Genomic DNA, 18,561 nt, shown 5'->3' on the forward strand with positions numbered 1-18,561 from the left:
TGAACAACATATACCAGACACGCATTTAAAAAAGGAGGCCTTTCTGCATCACATTTTTAAATGGACCCAACTCCTCCAACTCGCCTTCTCCAGATCTGGCTTTGAAATTATTTACAGCATGTTGTGAGCTTGTAATCATCTCTGAGATAAAGCATCTCAGCTCTAAAGGGAAGCTGAAATTTTTATGATGCAAATATTTTGAAATAGGGAAGTCATTCCTTCTTAGCCTTTCATAGCAGATCATGACATGTAATTACAGTAATTTTACTGCAGAGCTACAAATGCAAGCATAAGGAAGGCATGTGGGCAGTCCTGCATGGCTGAAGGGATGAAGGACTTGTAGATCCTCAACTTGCAAACCCTGGGTCAGCTCCAGCCCTGAACACAGCAACTGTCACATATGTGACAAAAAAAGATTTCAACTCACCATTATCATCCTAGTGACAGTAGTCCATATTTTTTTTCCTCAGGTTATCCACAGTGTAATTACCCACCCCCCACCTAGTTAAGAAATTGTGCCCTGTTCTTCATCTGAATCTGCCTGGAACAATCTTTCAGACACCTTTTGTTATAGTACAAGAGATTCATCCTGGTTTTAGATTTCTGTATGCAAGTATCTATACTCAGAGCTTAAGCCACATCTCAGCTTCTTGTCAGTGAGCTGAATAAGTTGAGCTGCTTAAGTTTCAAGTCATGACTTATTTTCCAGTCCTGGAGATATTTGTAACCTTCTTTTGAATTCTCTCCCTCTCTGTGTCCTCATTATTTCTATGTATTTTCTGAGGTGTGGATGAATAGCCATAAACAGTTAGACCAAAGGTGTATCTAGCCTAGTGTTCTGTCTCCCACATATGGCACAGTAACATTAATAACAGTGTAAAAAGGTGCTGCTTTCTTCCCTGCTGCCTGGTCCAGCATTCGAGTGATGTGAAGCTCATTGTCCTACACACATGTGCTCTTAGCCTGAACCAGGATCACTTGCAGTTTTCTGCTTGACATTCCTTGTTGTATGGATCCAGGGATCACATTAGCATATTTCTTCCCCTTGCAGTGCCTCAGAAGCTCACGTTGACCCACTGTCTGTAAATTTTTTTAAGTCCTCCATGGAGCTGCAGCTTTCCAAGACAGCTTACTAGCTCTAGCAAACAAAACACACTGTCTGATGGAGCCAGTACACATGATCCTTCAAGCTAAACTCCTGTCCTTATCTGGAAAGCCACCATGTATTGTCTCCTGAGCTAGGATACCAGTTTTTCCAGAAAGAAACATTCTGCACTTCCACATTAAAGAGTGCAGAAGGTGAGATATTAGTATTTGACTTCAGACCACTTCCAAGCCTACCTGCTTTTCACCTCATATTAGGAGAGTAAGCCTTTCCTGCTTTCCAGAGATTTTAGCTTGCAGGAATGTGACTTGCAAACTTTCAATGATAGAGCTGTTCTAAAAAGTGTGAGAGCTATTTGTAGTAAATAAAATATATTTAAATGTATAGTCAGCTCTTGGATTTTTTGAGACAATCAGCAGAGAAGGCTTAAAAACTAAAAGCAGCTTGACTGTCTTTCTAAAAGAAAACTGAGATTTCCTCATAATACTCTAATTGCTGTAGGTGTTAGGACATGAAAAGTTACGGCAGCATTATAGAGGAAGGAATGAGTTGGCAGTACTGCCCCCACCTTTATTTCCTAGGACTTCTAAATGTACATGAGAGAAATCACATTCAAATCTCCAGGTGTGCAGGTGTTTCTGCACCACCACGCATTTGCTCTGGTATGCACAGACCCCCTCCTCCCCCCCCATTCTTGCTATCCTTCATGTATTCTCACCCCTGTATCCTGTGTCTGCTCTTCAGCATCACAGGCACAGGCAGACATATTCCAGCTCCCTTTATCTACAGCCATCATGCAAGACCTACCCCCTCACCCACAAGTACATATTCCAAAATCAGCGCATATAGACCAGACCCTGCACTTGCACACTTAGAATGCATTTAGAATTTTATACTGGAGACATGAAAAGACACACAGGGTCCCTGTTTGCCAGGCACTCAAGGTGCCTGAATCTTTTTGAGGGGGAGCTTCAGCAAAATGCCTTTTGCAGCTTGCTGGGGTTTGGAAGCCACCAGCTAGGTGTGTATAGGTCTGAGCTGCTCTTTCCCAAATTGAGTGGTTGTGATAGATTATATTTATACCTCCACTGTTCCAGCCGTTCACAAACCATCCCACTCATCTCTTATATTAGAAGGCTTCTACCTAATATTTTTTGAGCTGGGCATATGGGACCATGATTATATCATCTTTATTTGTTTTTCTCCATTCACTCTCACTCCTCCATTATTCTCTCTCCCCGCCGATACCATTTAAGGATCCACTAAAATATTACACAGTGGTTTTTACTCATCACTGTCTTTTTTCCTCCTTTTTGGCAGATGCTTACCCCAATTCTGAAGTGATCTATGTGTGGACTAACAGCACCACAACGTCTGTGGTGGTGGCCGAAGATGGCTCACGACTTAACCAGTACCACCTGATGGGACAAACTGTAGGAACCGAAAACATCAGTACCAGTACAGGTACAGAGGATATTTCCATCCCATAGCTGCTAATAGATGGAGTGGGAGGGGAGATCCACAGGCTCTGGTTATTTTGCAACAAGGCTAGAGAAGTATGCGTGGGATGTGGAGCGTTAGGGAGATCCTGTGCAGGTTCATGGCCACTTAGCAGAGACACTTAAACACTGAGAGGATTATGTGCTGGCTCTTAGGTACATTGCAAGTCTGTTGCTAAAGATTCATCCAAGCCCCTGCTATTTACAGGAGTGCCGGAGAAGCTGCACGCAGCTTCTTGGCGATCGCCTTTACTGAGGCTGCCGGTGCTATTGCTGGCTTATTTTCTCGGGGGAGGAACCACCCTGGGAGGCAAACACCACCCACGCATTTGATCCGTTTCAATCATCGCTTTAAAATGATTGCCTGATGAGACCGCGGGGGGGAGGGGAAGGAGGAGGGAGGAAGGGAATGGAGGGTCAAGTGGGGGCTGTGGCTTGGCTTGGCTTGGCGTGGCTCGGTGTGGCTCTGCAGCGTGTCCAGGGGACCACGTGGCTGGAGAGGAGGTGCAAACCCCGAGGATCCCCATTCCCTCCGAGGCTGCAAGTGGAGGTGCCAGATGTGGCAGCATTAGGGAAGCAAAGAAGCTTTAATCCCAGGCCGGGCATCCACGTGAGCCATGCCCCCCTGCTTCTTAAGGCTCCCACGCAAGGGCAGCCCTGGGTGTGCATTGGTGCCGGGGGGGCGGTGACTCCCGAGGGGGTCGAGGCCGGGACAGAGATCACGTGCGCTCAGCAGGACGGGGGCTTAACCAGGTTACACAATGCACTCAACTGGAGAGCATTAGTGGCATCCATCGGGGCAGGGAAGAGGGGGAATGAAATAGCCTGCTATGAAGGGAAGGCTGGGGAAAGGAGCAGTCTGTGACAACATGGCTGGGAGCAATTCCTGCAGGAAAAGCCCAACAGAGTCTGCTGCTGATACATTGTATGCCTGGTGAAAAATGATGGGCAGAGTTGTAGAGGACAAAGTATAGATTGAATTAAGAACCTGTTAGTATCTGCAGGAAATGTAGGAGTTGTGAAAACAGGTACACGTACACTTGCCCACAAAGTTAGCTGGACCGAAACATGAAGATGCATAAATCTTTGTGCTCCAGACGGCAAAAAAAGAGGGAGCATCTGAGCTTGCCGCTTATGCTTCAAACAGGACACAAAGTGAGGGAAGGCTTGCCATGGGCAGCCACTAAACACAACTGTCATCTCCATCCTATAGACCTTCATCCCCTCCCTTGCACATTGCAGGAGACACAAAGCTGCTGCTAAAGCAAAGATACCTAAAGTCAAGAGAAGCACGTAGACAGAGTGGTCACTTCTGCAGGAAAAGAATGAGTATGCTATCTCCCATGAAAGAGTAAAGACACTTTTTTCCTTACCAGTTCACCATCATAGCCGCGTTGTTTTCTGCAATGAATGGCAGCTCCCCTCTCGCCTTCATTGTTGCCAAGAAAAAGATCCAAAGGATGTACTGGAGCATCTCCTACAAGCTCGTCCTGCTCCTCAGAGCAAGAAAACCATCCAGCCCAGGCAGTGAGTGCTCCAGTGTGTCAGCTCCAGGCCACTTCCAGTTTGCCGCTTTGCCTGTGAAAGCTCCTTGTACTCCTCAGCCCAAGGAAACAGACATATCCCAAAGTTTCTGCACAGTAAACACCTCCCTCATGTATTTAAGATTTATGCTAATAAATGCTTGGTTTCCAACTTCAAGATTTTATATTAATGTCCTGGGTTACATCTGGGCTGGCTGGATTCTGATTGCAGGGTGGATCACAAAGAGCAGGACACAGATTGTAACCGGGGATTAGCAAAATACAAAAATCCGATTTTGCAGAGGGAAAGCATCAGTCAGCGATGGATTTTCTGGACTTCATCAAGCTCGTAGGAGGCCAGTAATCAGCATTACTTACGAATGGCCGTTGAAAGCATTTCTTCCTTCTATTGAATTGTTGAATGTGGAAAAGAAAAACCAAAAAGCTATTGCATAAATCCAAGTGCTTGGATCTTTTGTGGCTTTTATGACACACAAGTCAAACTACAGAGCTCTTGCTGTTGCATAGACAAAATGTTTGTGGATGTCATGGGTCATTTATGCTCTTCTTTCTAGCAGACTCTTTTTTTAAAATGGAAATGCCGGACCTGCACCAATCCCTTGGGATTCTGCTGATTTTGTAGGCAAGCTGCTAAGTTTGGCTAGCTTCTCAGAAAAAAATATCCTGGCATTCCTAATTCATCAGCCAGTCTTGAAATTTGGAACATTTTAACCATGCCACAGAAAACAGCTCTGACATGTGCCACCTGTTTGATTTTTTTGGCTGTTTGTTGTATTTTATGGGGTGTTTTTGTTGTTGGGTTTTTGGATTTATTTTTTTTTTGGTGCTAACGTACCCAAATGTCATTCCACCAAAAGAGAAGATATTTGACTACTCACACCGCTTCCAACAGACCCAACATCTGTTATATCCTGGTGGTACAAGTGCTGAAAACAATCAGATATGAGATTTGAGTCCAAGTGAATCTTGCTGCTTTCCACTAATGGTTGCCCAATCGTGTTCCCATACTCAGAATCTCTCATAGATAACTCAGGATCTGCAGTATTACAAAACAAAAGATAAACCCACTTCTTTTATATTCTGCCAGCTGGAACCTGAGCTCTGTAATATCCAAAGCCTAAATAATAAAAGAATTGTTCAACTCTTCATTTTGCCCCAAATAAATCTGATTTTTTCTGGAGATCAATCGTTCTTCTGCATCACTATAAAAGGACACATGGATTTTTCATGGGCCAAAATGTTCTGGATGTCAGCATAGTCAGGGAGGTGGTGTCACAGACCTAATTTCAGGATCCTGCTAGAACAGCCATTAATAGACCTGAGTTCAGATATATCCAATAAACAAAAAAGACTGGGGTCTTGTCCAGCCTCATTAAGGTACTTGATTGAATCTCAGCATAATGGCAATGGAAGAATGCATGTAAGATCCTGGAAAATTTGTAAGCACAGTCTTCAGAACTCCCTCAACTAGATACTAAAAAAATACTGTAGCAGCTTTTAAAGCACAAAAAACCCCTTAAGACCACCAGCACTGTAGCATAGCTCTGTGAAGAAATGCAGTCATTCCTGCTCTAGGGCTTTTCATTAGTACTAGATTTGTTATAGTTTAATAACAATAGTTTGTTTTCTGCAATGTTGAGTGGACCCCATCAGGAAAAGGATTCTCTTTTAAGTGCTACATAAACCTATAACAAAAATTAGCTCTTGCTCAAGAAAGCTTATGGTCTAAGGATAAACAGTGGCCTTACAGAAGTAAAAGGGAGCTCTGCCGCTCAACAGAGCCAGTATCTTGTTCTAAATAAACAAAGGCCAACTCAGACAGCTTTTAGCTTTACTTTAAGCAGTGGTCCCAGGGCATTAAAAACCAAGCTGTGGGGTTTTCTTAAGCTTCAAATCTGCTGGGGGAAGTATTCCTAGTATAGGCATTTTTGAAAAGGATAGCATGGGAAATCAGAGAAGATATTAGCTGGAAGAAGAGCAAGTGCAAAATCAAAGTGCTGTCATTTCAGTGGAGATGAGGGCTTTGATAGGTTAAAGAAAACGATAAGGTAAAAATCAGCTGTGGAGAGGCATCAACATGTAGGCATTCGTTTTCTGCATTTTAAAAAGGAAAAAAAGGGGTCCTGTACTGCTGCTAAGCTGTGTAGATTTTTATTTTATTATTATTCCGGCTCTGAAAGCATACTGTCAAAATCGATAATACACATCGTCACTCTGTTGCAAGCAGGCAAACTGTGACTCAAACACATCTCAGTGCAGTAGCAACTGAGAAACAGATTACAGGCACACAGACCCTGCTGACTCTTGTCATATTTTAGGGGTAATCCACAAACTAGATACTCCTAAATAAAGAGCAAGTGGGTTTCCTCCTGAGACCATAGCATGTTCAGCATCCCTGGTTCAAAATTACACTAAATGGAAGGGAATTAGGTGATGCTTCACAGGGGTTTTCTCCCCAGTTTCACAGCATTCCCTGTCCTTCTCCGTATCACTCCTCAGGGAACTATTTCACCAGAAAATCAGACTCCAGAGAAAGACATAAAGATTGAGGCAGAATGTCAGTTATTTCTGTGGTTTTTTTCAGTCTTTCTGTCTAAAATCCTCAGCATGAACAAGGTCTGTAAAATGGATCCAGAATAGCAGAGCTCCTGTAGCATAACATATCAGTGCAGCTATACCTGCAAAAACCCTTTCACTGTAAACCTGTTCTCTGCTAATTAGCCATATTGTCGCTTAGAAATAATCTGTCAGATCTAATTACTTAGCAATGCTGGCCACAGCTCAACTCAGGCTATTCACTCAAGACAGAATCAGTCTGTTGTATATTTTCCTTTTGTGGTCTATAGAGACTAACAGTCAAGTCTTGCAACAGAGATTATGGATATATTTGTTTTGTTCTTGGAGGACAATATATATTTCAGAACAGCCATTACTATGATTAATCAGTACCCAACTGAATGATGCATGCTTTTAAATTAATTTTATATCAGTGTGAGTGGACAACTGTTAGGGCTTGAAGGGTTGTGTTGTTTTTTATTCTTACATTTTGGTTTTACTCTTATTTTTCCTAGGCAAATAGTAGCATGCTTTTAGCTGCTTTAGGGCATGCTTTAGGGCTTTGGGGAGCAGTTACCATCATGAATAACCTGGAAAATGATGTGGTTTTCCAGGAACTGTCTGAAAGAACTGGGGACAGTAACCATCAGCAATAGCCTTCAGTAACAACTATATGGTTTTCCAGGAACAGTCTGAAAGAGCAGGTTAAGTTTTGATTTTTTTCTGAAACATTAGGGAAGGTGACAGCTGGTCTGTTGATTTTGGAGTGCATTTTTAGGCTTTAACTGAAATTCAAAGGAGCTGATAAAAGACAAATTAAGGCAATGCTGTGAATTTGGCATACAAAAAAGACATGGAATTTAGCACTGCTGTGGCATCTTTCAGTGAACTCTCCATTCAGGCAGTACAGTATTCATTGTACAGGTGAACAAGACATGACACAATGTCTATCCAGAAACAGATTATTTTTCCAGGGGCTAAAGTGTACCAGATTCTAGGAAAACTGGAGGGACTTTTTCTTTTTTTTTTTTTTTTGTCCTGGAGGAGTAATCTGAAGGGTTTGGGTACTCAGATCAGTAAGACATCCCAGAATCCATATGCAAAGTGGCAATTTTTGCAGCAGATACTGGGACAGGCAATGCCTAAAGTGTGGTGCAGAATGTGTCCAGACACATTTTTATTCTTGAAAACTGATGGCTTGGCAGTAATAGTTGCCCTAATGAGGTTAAGTCCTGCTGCTAAATCAGGTTTCTAAGAGTAGAGAGCCTTAATTGTTACTATGGTATGAGAGTTTGTCAGAATGGGTCAAAAATAGGCAGGGCTGAGGCAGTGCCAGCAAGCCAGATTTTTTAAGCCTGTGGACATCACAGCATTCTAGTTGCATAGGAGGAATGCAGCTTTTCAGTTTAGTAGAAGCAGTCAGTCATTGTCTTCTGCTTGTGGGGAGTGAATGTGAAGACTATGAAGGATTTAGCAGCACCTCTGTCTCAAGTCTTGGTTTTCCACAGTGCAGAAATCCAGACATTTTTCATGCAATTAAGAATGGCTGAGTGGTATCCTTAAACAGGGGGTTGTAGCTGGCCTCCTTAAGTCCCTGATTGGTAAACCTTCTTTGTTTTACCCACATGCACATTTTTCTCCTTCTAGGTGAATATACTATTATGACAGCCCATTTTCATCTGAAAAGAAAAATTGGTTATTTTGTCATCCAAACATACCTTCCTTGCATTATGACTGTGATCTTATCACAAGTGTCGTTTTGGCTAAACAGAGAATCTGTCCCTGCTAGGACTGTCTTTGGTGAGTATCCCCCTCTCTCCTAGAACACAGATAGGATTGGTCTGGCTTGTGGAAGTGATTTGCTGTAACAAAACCACAGTTCACTAATGTTTATTTCTGCTTGAGATGTTGTAGACGTTTCCTCGTTCTCTTCCAGTTCAAACTCAAAATCCATTTAAAAACATTGTCAGTTCTTTTTTCCACAAAGTTGTGACAGAAATTGGTCAAGAATCAATTACATGAAAGTTAAGGACAGAAGACAGAAGAATCAGATTGGTGTGATTTGTGTTGGGTTTTTTCCACTTGGGTGAAATACTGGATGGTTTAGAACAAAAAGACATACAGATTATCCTATTTAGTCTATACTCTAGCTAAGCATTTGAAAGATTTCACTTCAAGACATTTTATCTCTGTTGTAGGATGTTTATCTGGGAAAACCATGCAGAGGTTAATTAGTGATGATTATCTGTATTGCCATCAAACAAATTAATACGAATTTGCATTTAGAAAATGTATATTTACTAAAGAAATTGTTATGGAAAAAACCTTTGGGGTGTCATTAATTTACTTGTTTTATCACTAGAAGATTGGAGAAAGTAAGCACTCTCTTAAGTGAAGGTTGATGAAATACAAAATTTTCACTAGATGAAAAATGAGGGGAGTGGGAACAGTTTATTACATAAAACTTTGTTCACCTGTCCTTAAACAAGTCATTTTTTTGTACAAACCTACTGAAATCAGTTGGCAGCTTTGATCAAACATCAGTTCAGCAAGTTGTATGGGGAGAATACAGGTAACAGCATCCCTTTGCTGACCGAGGGTACCCATTCTAGATTTACAAAGGTGTAACTGAGAGTTGAATTTTGTACTCTTGGGGAAATCTTCCCACAGATGAAAGTAGTGGCAGCTTTGTCAATTACTGGCCTATGGGAAAGGAGGAGCTATGGTCAGGGAAACCAATAACAGTCAACAATTTCATACCTGCAATCTCTGTGTAAGAAAACAAACTAAGTAATCCCACTTTATTCTGACTGTTAAAAACGCTGGGCTTGTGTTACCCTAAAAATACTTATATAAATACACTATAGCTAGAGATAACCAGAACCCCACAGGATTAAATATTTAAGGGTAGAGGCTTTCATTTTTTTTCTTACTCTTTCGGACCATAATGTGCAAACAGAGATTGACTTCATGTGGGCTTCTTAGGTATCTTGCATTGGGACCTGCTCATAGCTCATCAGTGATCCCATAGAGCTTAGGAAACTGATCTCTGCCTCTTTTATTTTTTCCTTCTTTGCAGGAGTAACAACAGTCCTCACCATGACCACCTTAAGTATCAGTGCCCGTAACTCTTTGCCAAAAGTGGCCTACGCTACTGCAATGGACTGGTTTATAGCTGTTTGCTATGCCTTTGTATTTTCTGCATTGATTGAATTTGCAACAGTCAATTATTTCACCAAGAGGAGTTGGGCATGGGATGGCAAAAAAGCCCAGGAAGCTGCAAAAATCAAGGTGCTTAGCTGAGATTTTTTAAATACCTAAAATAAAAAGCAGGTACTCAACATAGTTCAAATAACTGAATAGTCAGTTTTCAGGTTCTTCATGAAAAAGTTAAACTACCTCATGACATATTTTCACCTCCCTATAGAGGAAAATTTGCAAGGAAATATGACACCTTCTCTTCATGGAGATAGACTACTAGTCTCTATCATCTATATGAAGAGGACTTTTTACAGAAGGATATTGGGCATTGAGTCCATGTGGCATGGGATTTCAGTGACCAGACTTCTGATAATAGCAGACATACTATGAAACATATCTCTACAGAGCCCTCCCTCTGTCCTCCTAAATAAATGGCAAAGCTCAATGGAGCCAGGGCTCCACCACAGTATTCCCACCAAAAAAGGGACAAAAGAGCTGTTCTGTGAAAAGACAAACTGTTGAATTTCATGCTGAAATGAAACCTTTGGAATAGGACTGACTCTTAATAAATCATCTCCTAGAGAGAGCTTGTACCCGCAGGCATCCCAGAAGAGCCATACAAAGAGACAAGCTGGCAGGGACAATGAGCCCTTCCCCACACTCTTTACTGCAGCCAGGGAAGCGAGATTCACATCTTGTCAGCTGCCCATGGGGCAGCAACCTCTGCAGGTGCAGGACTGCATCGCCCTGAAAAAAGGAGCTGCTAATGCACATGCCAGGTGGGATGCAGGTCCAGCCAGTCAGTCTCAGCTTACTCTGATGTCAGGGAAAGTTTCACCTGACTAAAGGGCTACAAAATCAAGGCAAAACCATCTGTTCGGTAGTCAAAGTCAGAATAGCCAACGGGCTCTAAGCATGATTGATTATGGTGCTTAGCTTTTTCGGTTAATATCTTGAGAACATATTTCCACTTTCTGTTCATGTGGTCTAAAATATTTGTTCTTTACACTGCAGAAAAAAGAGCGCAACTTGTTGGGAAATAAATCAACTAATACTTACACAACTGGGAAGATGACCCCTGCACCAAACATGCCAAAGGACTCAGCCCCATCTGTCATCTCAAACACTACATCTGCTCCAGTGAAGTCTGCAGAAGAAAAGCCTGCTGAAAGCAAAAAGACTTACAACAGCATCAGTAAGATTGACAAAATGTCACGGATAATTTTTCCAGTGCTGTTTGGAACTTTTAACTTAGTTTACTGGGCTACATATTTGAATAGGGAGCCTGTAATTAAAGGTGCCAATTCTCCAAAATAAACTGAAGTACTCTGAAGCCACATGTGAGCCATACTTACAAAGCAGATGCTACCAAGGAAAATTTGAGATCCAGATGACTTTCTACACATTTGGGCAATATTCTTCAGGAAGTTTTTTGCATGTTTAATAATATGTACAAATAATATTGCCTTGATTGTTTCTACATGTAACCTCAGATGTTTTGGAGACGATTATATTACTTACAGCAATTGATCTTTATAAAAGATCAGAAGACATTGAACATGGCTTCTTTGCTGCTGAGTATCTTGCATTGATAGTTTACAAATAAAATAAGTTATATTTTTTAACTGTTCAGGTGTACTACATATCGTGGTTTTTATACTTCAGATGTACAGTCATTCAAATATAAGCTTAACCTATATTTTACAGAAGAGCTCTACTGTTGTCATCTGATAAGTTACTGAGTAACGCCAGTTGTAAATGTGCCAAATTATTAAGTGTAGGGCTATGTTTGAGCACCTTTACTAGTTACAGGCAGTGCATTGCTCCACAGATAAAACTGCTCAGCCCAATTTTCATTGGAAGTTAAAAACAATGCCATAAATCCTAATGGGACTATGCAGATTTTCACTGCTTGAGACTCTAGCTTGCACTGAAATAACATAGGGAGCAGGATGCTACTTGTGTAAATAAAGTGGTGGAATCTTGCACTTAAATGAAAAGGTTTGTTTGGACTTTGCATTCCAAGAAATTTTGCCTAACAATTCTCAGTATTTATTCCAAAAATTAAGAGTTATATTGCATGAAATTAACATAGATTAGGAACATACTTGTGCAAATAAAACTTTTAACAACAGCAGTAGACATTTTTATCAGGGTAAAGTAAATGATGTTTGGACATTTTCCCCAGAAGAAGATTGTGTTATATTAGCAGAGATTATGCTGCAGTAATTATTACTTGTTTCCCACAGCAAAAACCAGTCAGCCAACACTAAGGGGTGTAATCAGAAAAAAAGATGTACTTCGTGACAGCAAGGTGTTTCAGTGACAATATTGGCAGAAAGGTCTTTGTACTGTCCATCTGAAACTTTTCTATAAAACGCCTTGCTGCTGACAATGTGTTTTGCTTTCACAATGAATGAGAAAATGCAGTCTGAGTTTTCAGCTCTTTCCTCCTTGGCATCCTTTAATTGTTCCAGAAGCTTTTGTATTTAAATCTTAATGTTTAAATAAAAAATGCATTCAACATTTGATTGCAAAATGTCGTTCTTATACTGGTTTTCTTTTTAGAAAGACCAAAACATCACACCATGGGAGCTGAAGAATTAACTGGAAAGCACACAAGCATGCACTTGTGCACACACATCACATAACATGTTTACATGACATGTGCACGTGACACATCCTCCCTGTTACCCAGAAAGGAACATGTCTTGAGTGAAGACAGTGGATTGAATTATTTCAGAATTAGGTTCTGTCTTGCTATGGAGCATCACTCCTGTGATCTTTTTGGGACAGAGAGGAGAGCTTGTGCTTCACTTTGAAATGAGGGTCTGATCTGGGACTGGGTAGCTGTCTGGGCTTCTTATGTGTGTTCTCTTCAACCCTTTCATTCCCAAACATTTTCATTGCCAAGAAAAAATCTCATACATCTATTCCTTTTTGAAGCTTTTTGTTTGATGCTGTGGAATGAGAAATTTGCAAATTCTCAGTGGCAATGGAGAAGCCATGGGATTGGGCAGATGACTGTATACTGATAAAGAGGAGAAAGGCAGGAACGTGCACATCTATTCAGTGCTATCCTGAGCCAAGGTGAGGATGTGGATCTTTGTTTTCATGTAGGCTTCCCATGTGTCTTTGAGCAGCCGCAGACTTCCTTGTTCATCATCCCTTTGGGGGAATCCCTTTGGCCCTTTGGGGATCAAAAATAGTGAAAAATTTCAGTGCCTACTTGGAGGCAAAACTTTATATAAAGTCCCACGGCTATTTCTTGAGATGAGAAACTCAGAGAATTTCATGACTGAGTTTCACGAATGAGAAACTCAGAGCCATCCTAACAGCATCTTCTCCTGGGCAGTTCGTCTGCCCCAGAGTGTTTCTGTGCTTTATTTGCTTACACCCAAGTCTGACTCATACTCTGTATGGCTCAGTAGGATTTTCTGGTCTCTGTTGCAGGACTCGGTGCCAGGACCTCTAACTCTGATCTATTTTACTTACATGGAAAGTCTCATCTTCAACGAGTACAGATCTACCTGCAAACAGCAGAGTAGTATGGCCACAGGATCAGGTCATTTGCTTTATTATAGTATACAATTTGTTGATGTTTACTGGTTATATAGAGGACCTGATATGCCAAAGGCATATGGCACCACAGGCATTCTGTAAAAAATCACTTCCAGTTGTATTGACTGTCTCTTTCTATGTTTGAAGGTAAAGGTGGAAAATAATGATTAGAGCTCATTCTGTTAATGTGGCCTTGCTAAATGAGGTTGAAGTTTCCTAATGCTTGCTGAGAACTGAAATGATAGAAGAAGAAGAAACCACCTTGCAATGTGTGCTTGTGCAGGAACACTAGGTGTTGTCCTATAGTTTGGAAGATGCTTCAATAAACCAACAGATTCCACACTGGAACACTTAAAGGCCACTGCCTCGCATTGCACAATACCTAAAAATTTAAATCTCTCCACAGTCAGTGAACTGTTTGTGTGGGAGACCATTACTCACTGAGATGGCATCTGAAATGTGGGAGATGGGAGCATTTCCCAGATCCTGTCTGAAAGGAAACACCTTGGCCTTGTCCTGCTTCAGGCTGGAGTGGTGTCTGGATGTGCATCAATCTCCTCTGGTTTCCCCTGGAAGTAGCTTGGGCTTTCAGGAGTGGAGTGAGCTGTGTCCCTGTCCCCAGCATGGGTGAACTGGGGCCCTGTGGGCCACATCTACTTAACGGCCAAAGAGAATTATAAATAGGAATGGCTTCTCGTTGGGTTTTTCTTGTATGCTATCATTGAAAAAGAATTGAAAAGTGAATTACAATTCAGCACCATAGAGTAAGTGTATGCAGTCTGCTGCTAAATTTCTTTACTTGCACATATTAAGAATGAAAGAACAAGCTGAATACAATGGAAAAGGTCTTTTGGTTCTGATATTTGAGCTGTGCCAACTTACTCCCAGATGAATTTAAGCAATAACATGTTTTCTAAAGTTTAACCCTCTTCTGTTATTTTGTGTTCTGCTTTTTTTCCTAAATGGAATACACCTTCTGTGGAATAGCTAAATATATTTGTACAAAACTGAGAAAGAAATTGTTGTATTAAATAATCATATCTTTCAAAAATTCTTGCTAAGCATGTAAGTTAAACTTTCAAAAAACTGAATGAAACTGTTTTGCTATTCAGTTTATGCAGGTAAGATGCACAGCCATTTGATTTTTAAACCTGGAGATAAAGTTCTTTGTAATAAGGATGTATTTCCTCTAACATCTTTGCTTCTCAGATTGGAATTGACATTGAAATGACCAAATTGCTTGAATTCTTTCTGGCTTTTTATATGTTTTTATGTCACTACAAATACTAAAGTAATGGTCATTGCTTGGTGACTCTCAGATGACATCTTTGCTTTACCAATTTTGTGTCTTCCATTATCTTGTTATAGACATTTGTTCAATTTAGAGGAAGACAGAAAGATTGGAAGTTAGACTTTATGAAGCCCAAATGACTTCTGAAAGATCTTCTTAGGATTACCACTAATTTAGACTGAAGTGGAAGCATCCCATTCTGTAGTGCATTATTTGCCTTTTCATTGCCATCCTTAAAAGCAATTATTACTCCTCACAGTCATCATGTCTTAAAAGCTTCTGTTTAAATTGGCCATGGCTAAAGACAAAGTGAAAAGGAAACTGAGAATGTTGATTGAAGATACCAGTTTATTTCAGTTAGATGAATTTGGAGAGATTTTGAAAAATACTGATAGATTGCAATTGTCTGGACCGGCAATGATAGGTTGGGTTCGTAGGTGGGAAGATAACTGCACCTTAGACAAAAAAAACCCCACATAGCTTGTCATATAAATGACAATAAATGCTGGAACCAGCCACCCATGGCAGTTTTGGCCTCTAGGTCTGGACTCAGTTCTTCATTCACTGCCAGCTGATGTTATTGACGTCCTCAGGAAAACTGCTCAGAGGATCAGACCTGCCTGCCCTCTTCTGCCAGCATGTGAATGAAGATGCTGAAAAGCTGCAGCATGGAACAGCAGGGGGAATTCTCCATATCCTGCCAGAGAGCAGAGAGTACTGTGCTGAAGGACAGAGGTGTGGGCACACAGAAAGTGTCTGGACCTCTGAGGTTCAATTTCCTACCTCAAGGCAGAGTTACTTATTTATAGGAGTGGAGTGCTTCCAGCAGTAGCGACAGAGACCTTCAGTCTGAATAAACTGGTCCTAAGACTCATATAAAATCTCTAATAAGCCTCCAGCTGGAGCACTCCAGAAGCTGTAGAAGACAAGTTTCTGGAGTTTGTCTCAGAGCAGCCCCAGTTCCCTTCTGTGCTGCTTGTGGTATAAGTAGCACTGGGGTGCTAGGAAAACCACCAGTAGGGCTCTCTTTCAACATTTAATCTCAGAAAAGTTCAGATGCCCAAACTGTTCAGTGCTAGAGACGGGGCTCCCAGTTCTAGCAAGTGAGGCACTTGATCTATGAGTCCCATTCCCTTCCTCTGCACTTTCCCCCTCAATTTATGTCAACTAGCACCCTGCACAGCTACTTTCAGGGACTCACATTTCCCCACTGTACAACATATACCAAAAAAGTATCCCTTAGGTTGAAAAGATAGTCACCTCCTGTGAAAATGCAATGAGAGGTAAGTTAAATGTTGGTCCATTTTATTGTGCTAAAGAATATAAACATTTTACTATTGTTACAGGATATGATAAAATGTTCTTTTGTTAAAACATATGCTGGATAATCATGCCCCTTACCTGAATACACAATTTGAAAAAGCTCAGCAAAGGCAGAGTGTGCTTAAAAGTAAAATAAAAGCATGTGAGCATGAAGAGGAGAAGCAGAAATGACCGAGGCATGAAGTGTAACGAAGAGTGGTGCTAAAGCATCCCTTTAGCAGTAACACATAGCTCACAGAGGCCAACAGAAAGAAAACCTTACATCACCTTTTTTTTTTCCTTACTGCCTGAGGAGAAGGATGCAATTATTAATGAACCGTATAATTTCGCTCCAGCCTTGGGGCTTGCTGCCACAGTGCAAGGGAAGAGGGGACACTGTGAAGGTCTTCCTGGAGAGCTGGGCGACTCGATGGCCACGTACAGCTCCGGTAGCGACACACGATCACCGACAGGGGTAACGGAGCGCTCTGTCGCCAGCTGGAGGCGGTCTGGAGTGGGGGACCCAGCCCCATCCCTCGCGCTTCCCAGCGTCGCCGCCAGAGGATCCCGCTGCCTCGGCAGGAGGTGACGAGGGCGGGACAGGGCTGGCGGGCGGGGTGAGAGGCGGAGCCGCCGCGCGGGGTAGCCAAAGCCACCCCCGGCCGGGAGGGGAGGGGGCTGAGGGTTCGGCCACTCGAACTAGGGTGTAGCGTTGGACTTGCGCTCGCCGTCTCTCCGTAATCGCTGCCGGCGTATCTTTCCTCGCGGTCTTTTTGGCACGATACCATCTGGGTTCCTTATGCCGCCCACCCGGGCACTGGCAGAGGCAAGGCGGTCCCCAGCCGCCGCTGCCGGCAGAGCGAGCCCTTCGCGCCCCGGCAGCCGGCTCCGATGCTGCAGCACTGCCCCAGCTGTTCGCGCTGCCGGGCTCCCGGGCAAGAGGGGTTGGGGCCGAGCTAAGCTTTTATTTATTCAAGTTGTGTGCGTGTGAATACACACATTTTTCTATATGGCCAGCGCAGTAGTAGCCGGCGATGGCGAAACCCCTTCCTGCATGGAGGGCGCTTCCCGTCGTTTCTTCCGAAACGCGCGGGCACTGCGAACCAGGACGTGGGTACCGCGACCTCGGAGTCCTAAGTGATGTTTCCATAAGCACCAACCCTCAGAAAACCTTAAGGTGCCTGAAAACTCTGGCCGTGCTGCGATGCCGGCGCAGGGTGGAGCCCGGTACCACCGGGACTCATCGGCACTCAGCAGGAGTTTCTCCCGTCGCTGAGACGCGGCGGCTCCCCCGCTCGCCCCGTTCCGCCTCCCGCCCGCCCCACGGCGCCGGTGTTCCCGCAAACTTCACATCAGCGGATGGGCGTACTGCTTGACCGGCAACGTAGCTATTCCTGCTAAAATCCAGGCAACCCCCGAACTCCCGCCGACCCTTCCCTTCCTTCGTAATCTTCTCAAGGCAGCAGGCGGCCTGGATTGCACCTGCACTTCTCTGCTAGTGGCGGAAAAAAGCACAAGCCTTGTAACAATTGGCTATTAGAATTCACAGTAATGCAATTAGCCAAAGTAAACACGAAAGAACTGCTTTATAATCCAGTAAAGAGGCGTTTAGGTTGGAAAAAAACCAAACCCCGAAAGGCTGAAAAAACCCCTGAAGTGCATGACGAGGAATTAATTACCTGGCTCACAACGGATTTTGCCTAAGCTGTTTCATTCCTTCAATAGATAACTTCGTGAACAGAACTCCCTACAGCTAGCTCTTCTAGGCTTCATGTAGGAGTTATTCTAAAAGCAAGATTGCATCTTCCAGCAGATTAGGGTTTTTTTTTAATGTAATGTCATAATTAAAAACGACTCCCCCAGAACGTGGAAGTTGTATCTAAGGGAGGAGGAAGCAGAGATTTATACTTCCAAGATTTCTGATCACAGGAAAACGATCACTCGCTGTACCTCTAGCAGAGTTCTTCGTTTCCAAATTACCATTACGTAAGTGAAATTTTGCCACTTCTCATTCTGAAAACAAAGGGGGATATTCCAATTACCTGATGCCCGGAGCAAAGCTCCACACACCTGCAGAGAATCGAAGTCGCTAAAAATCAAATCTGTGCTGTTCCTTGTGGAGTAAAAAGACAAACGATGTCTAAACCCAAACTGGTTTTGACCTGAATATACTTGGCTGCTGTCAATTTCCGAGTTCTCATATCAGAAAATCCTCATTTGCTCCAAAGTTTACAATATATACATAAGTCCATGTAACTCGGTTTACAGCATCTCTCTTTTCTCTGCGTATACCTTTTACTGGCATACCTTGTGCATATATATGTGTCCATGCATTCATACAGTGCATGCAAACTTCTACGTACATCCAGCTAGATACAGAGCCATATTCGTCTATCTGTCCGTATAAGTAGCCGCACCAATAACATGGATCTGCGCCAATATGTACATCGGGATGCCCGTCCTTCCGATCAGCCCGAGACCAGCAACCGACCCTCTCCCTCC

General features: G+C 42.6%; 1 protein-coding gene across 1 annotated transcript in view; it reads left to right on the forward strand.

Moving 5' to 3' along the window:
• GABRA5 (gamma-aminobutyric acid type A receptor alpha5 subunit) overlaps window positions 1-12,444 on the forward strand; it is a 53,648-nt gene extending 41,204 nt beyond the window's left edge. Inside the window, exons 7-10 of the mRNA XM_008931954.3 lie at window positions 2,426-2,569; window positions 8,352-8,504; window positions 9,784-9,995; window positions 10,920-12,444. Of these exons, the coding sequence (XP_008930202.1) occupies window positions 2,426-2,569; window positions 8,352-8,504; window positions 9,784-9,995; window positions 10,920-11,222 (812 nt within the window). The 3' untranslated portion in view covers window positions 11,223-12,444. The remainder of the gene's footprint in view (window positions 1-2,425; window positions 2,570-8,351; window positions 8,505-9,783; window positions 9,996-10,919) is intronic.
• The last annotated feature ends 6,117 nt before the right edge of the window (window positions 12,445-18,561 follow it).

This window comes from Manacus vitellinus, unplaced genomic scaffold, assembly GCF_001715985.3.
Source record: "Manacus vitellinus isolate BGI_N305 unplaced genomic scaffold, ASM171598v3 scaffold_7_pilon, whole genome shotgun sequence".
NCBI classification, from domain to species: Eukaryota; Metazoa; Chordata; class Aves; order Passeriformes; family Pipridae; genus Manacus; species Manacus vitellinus.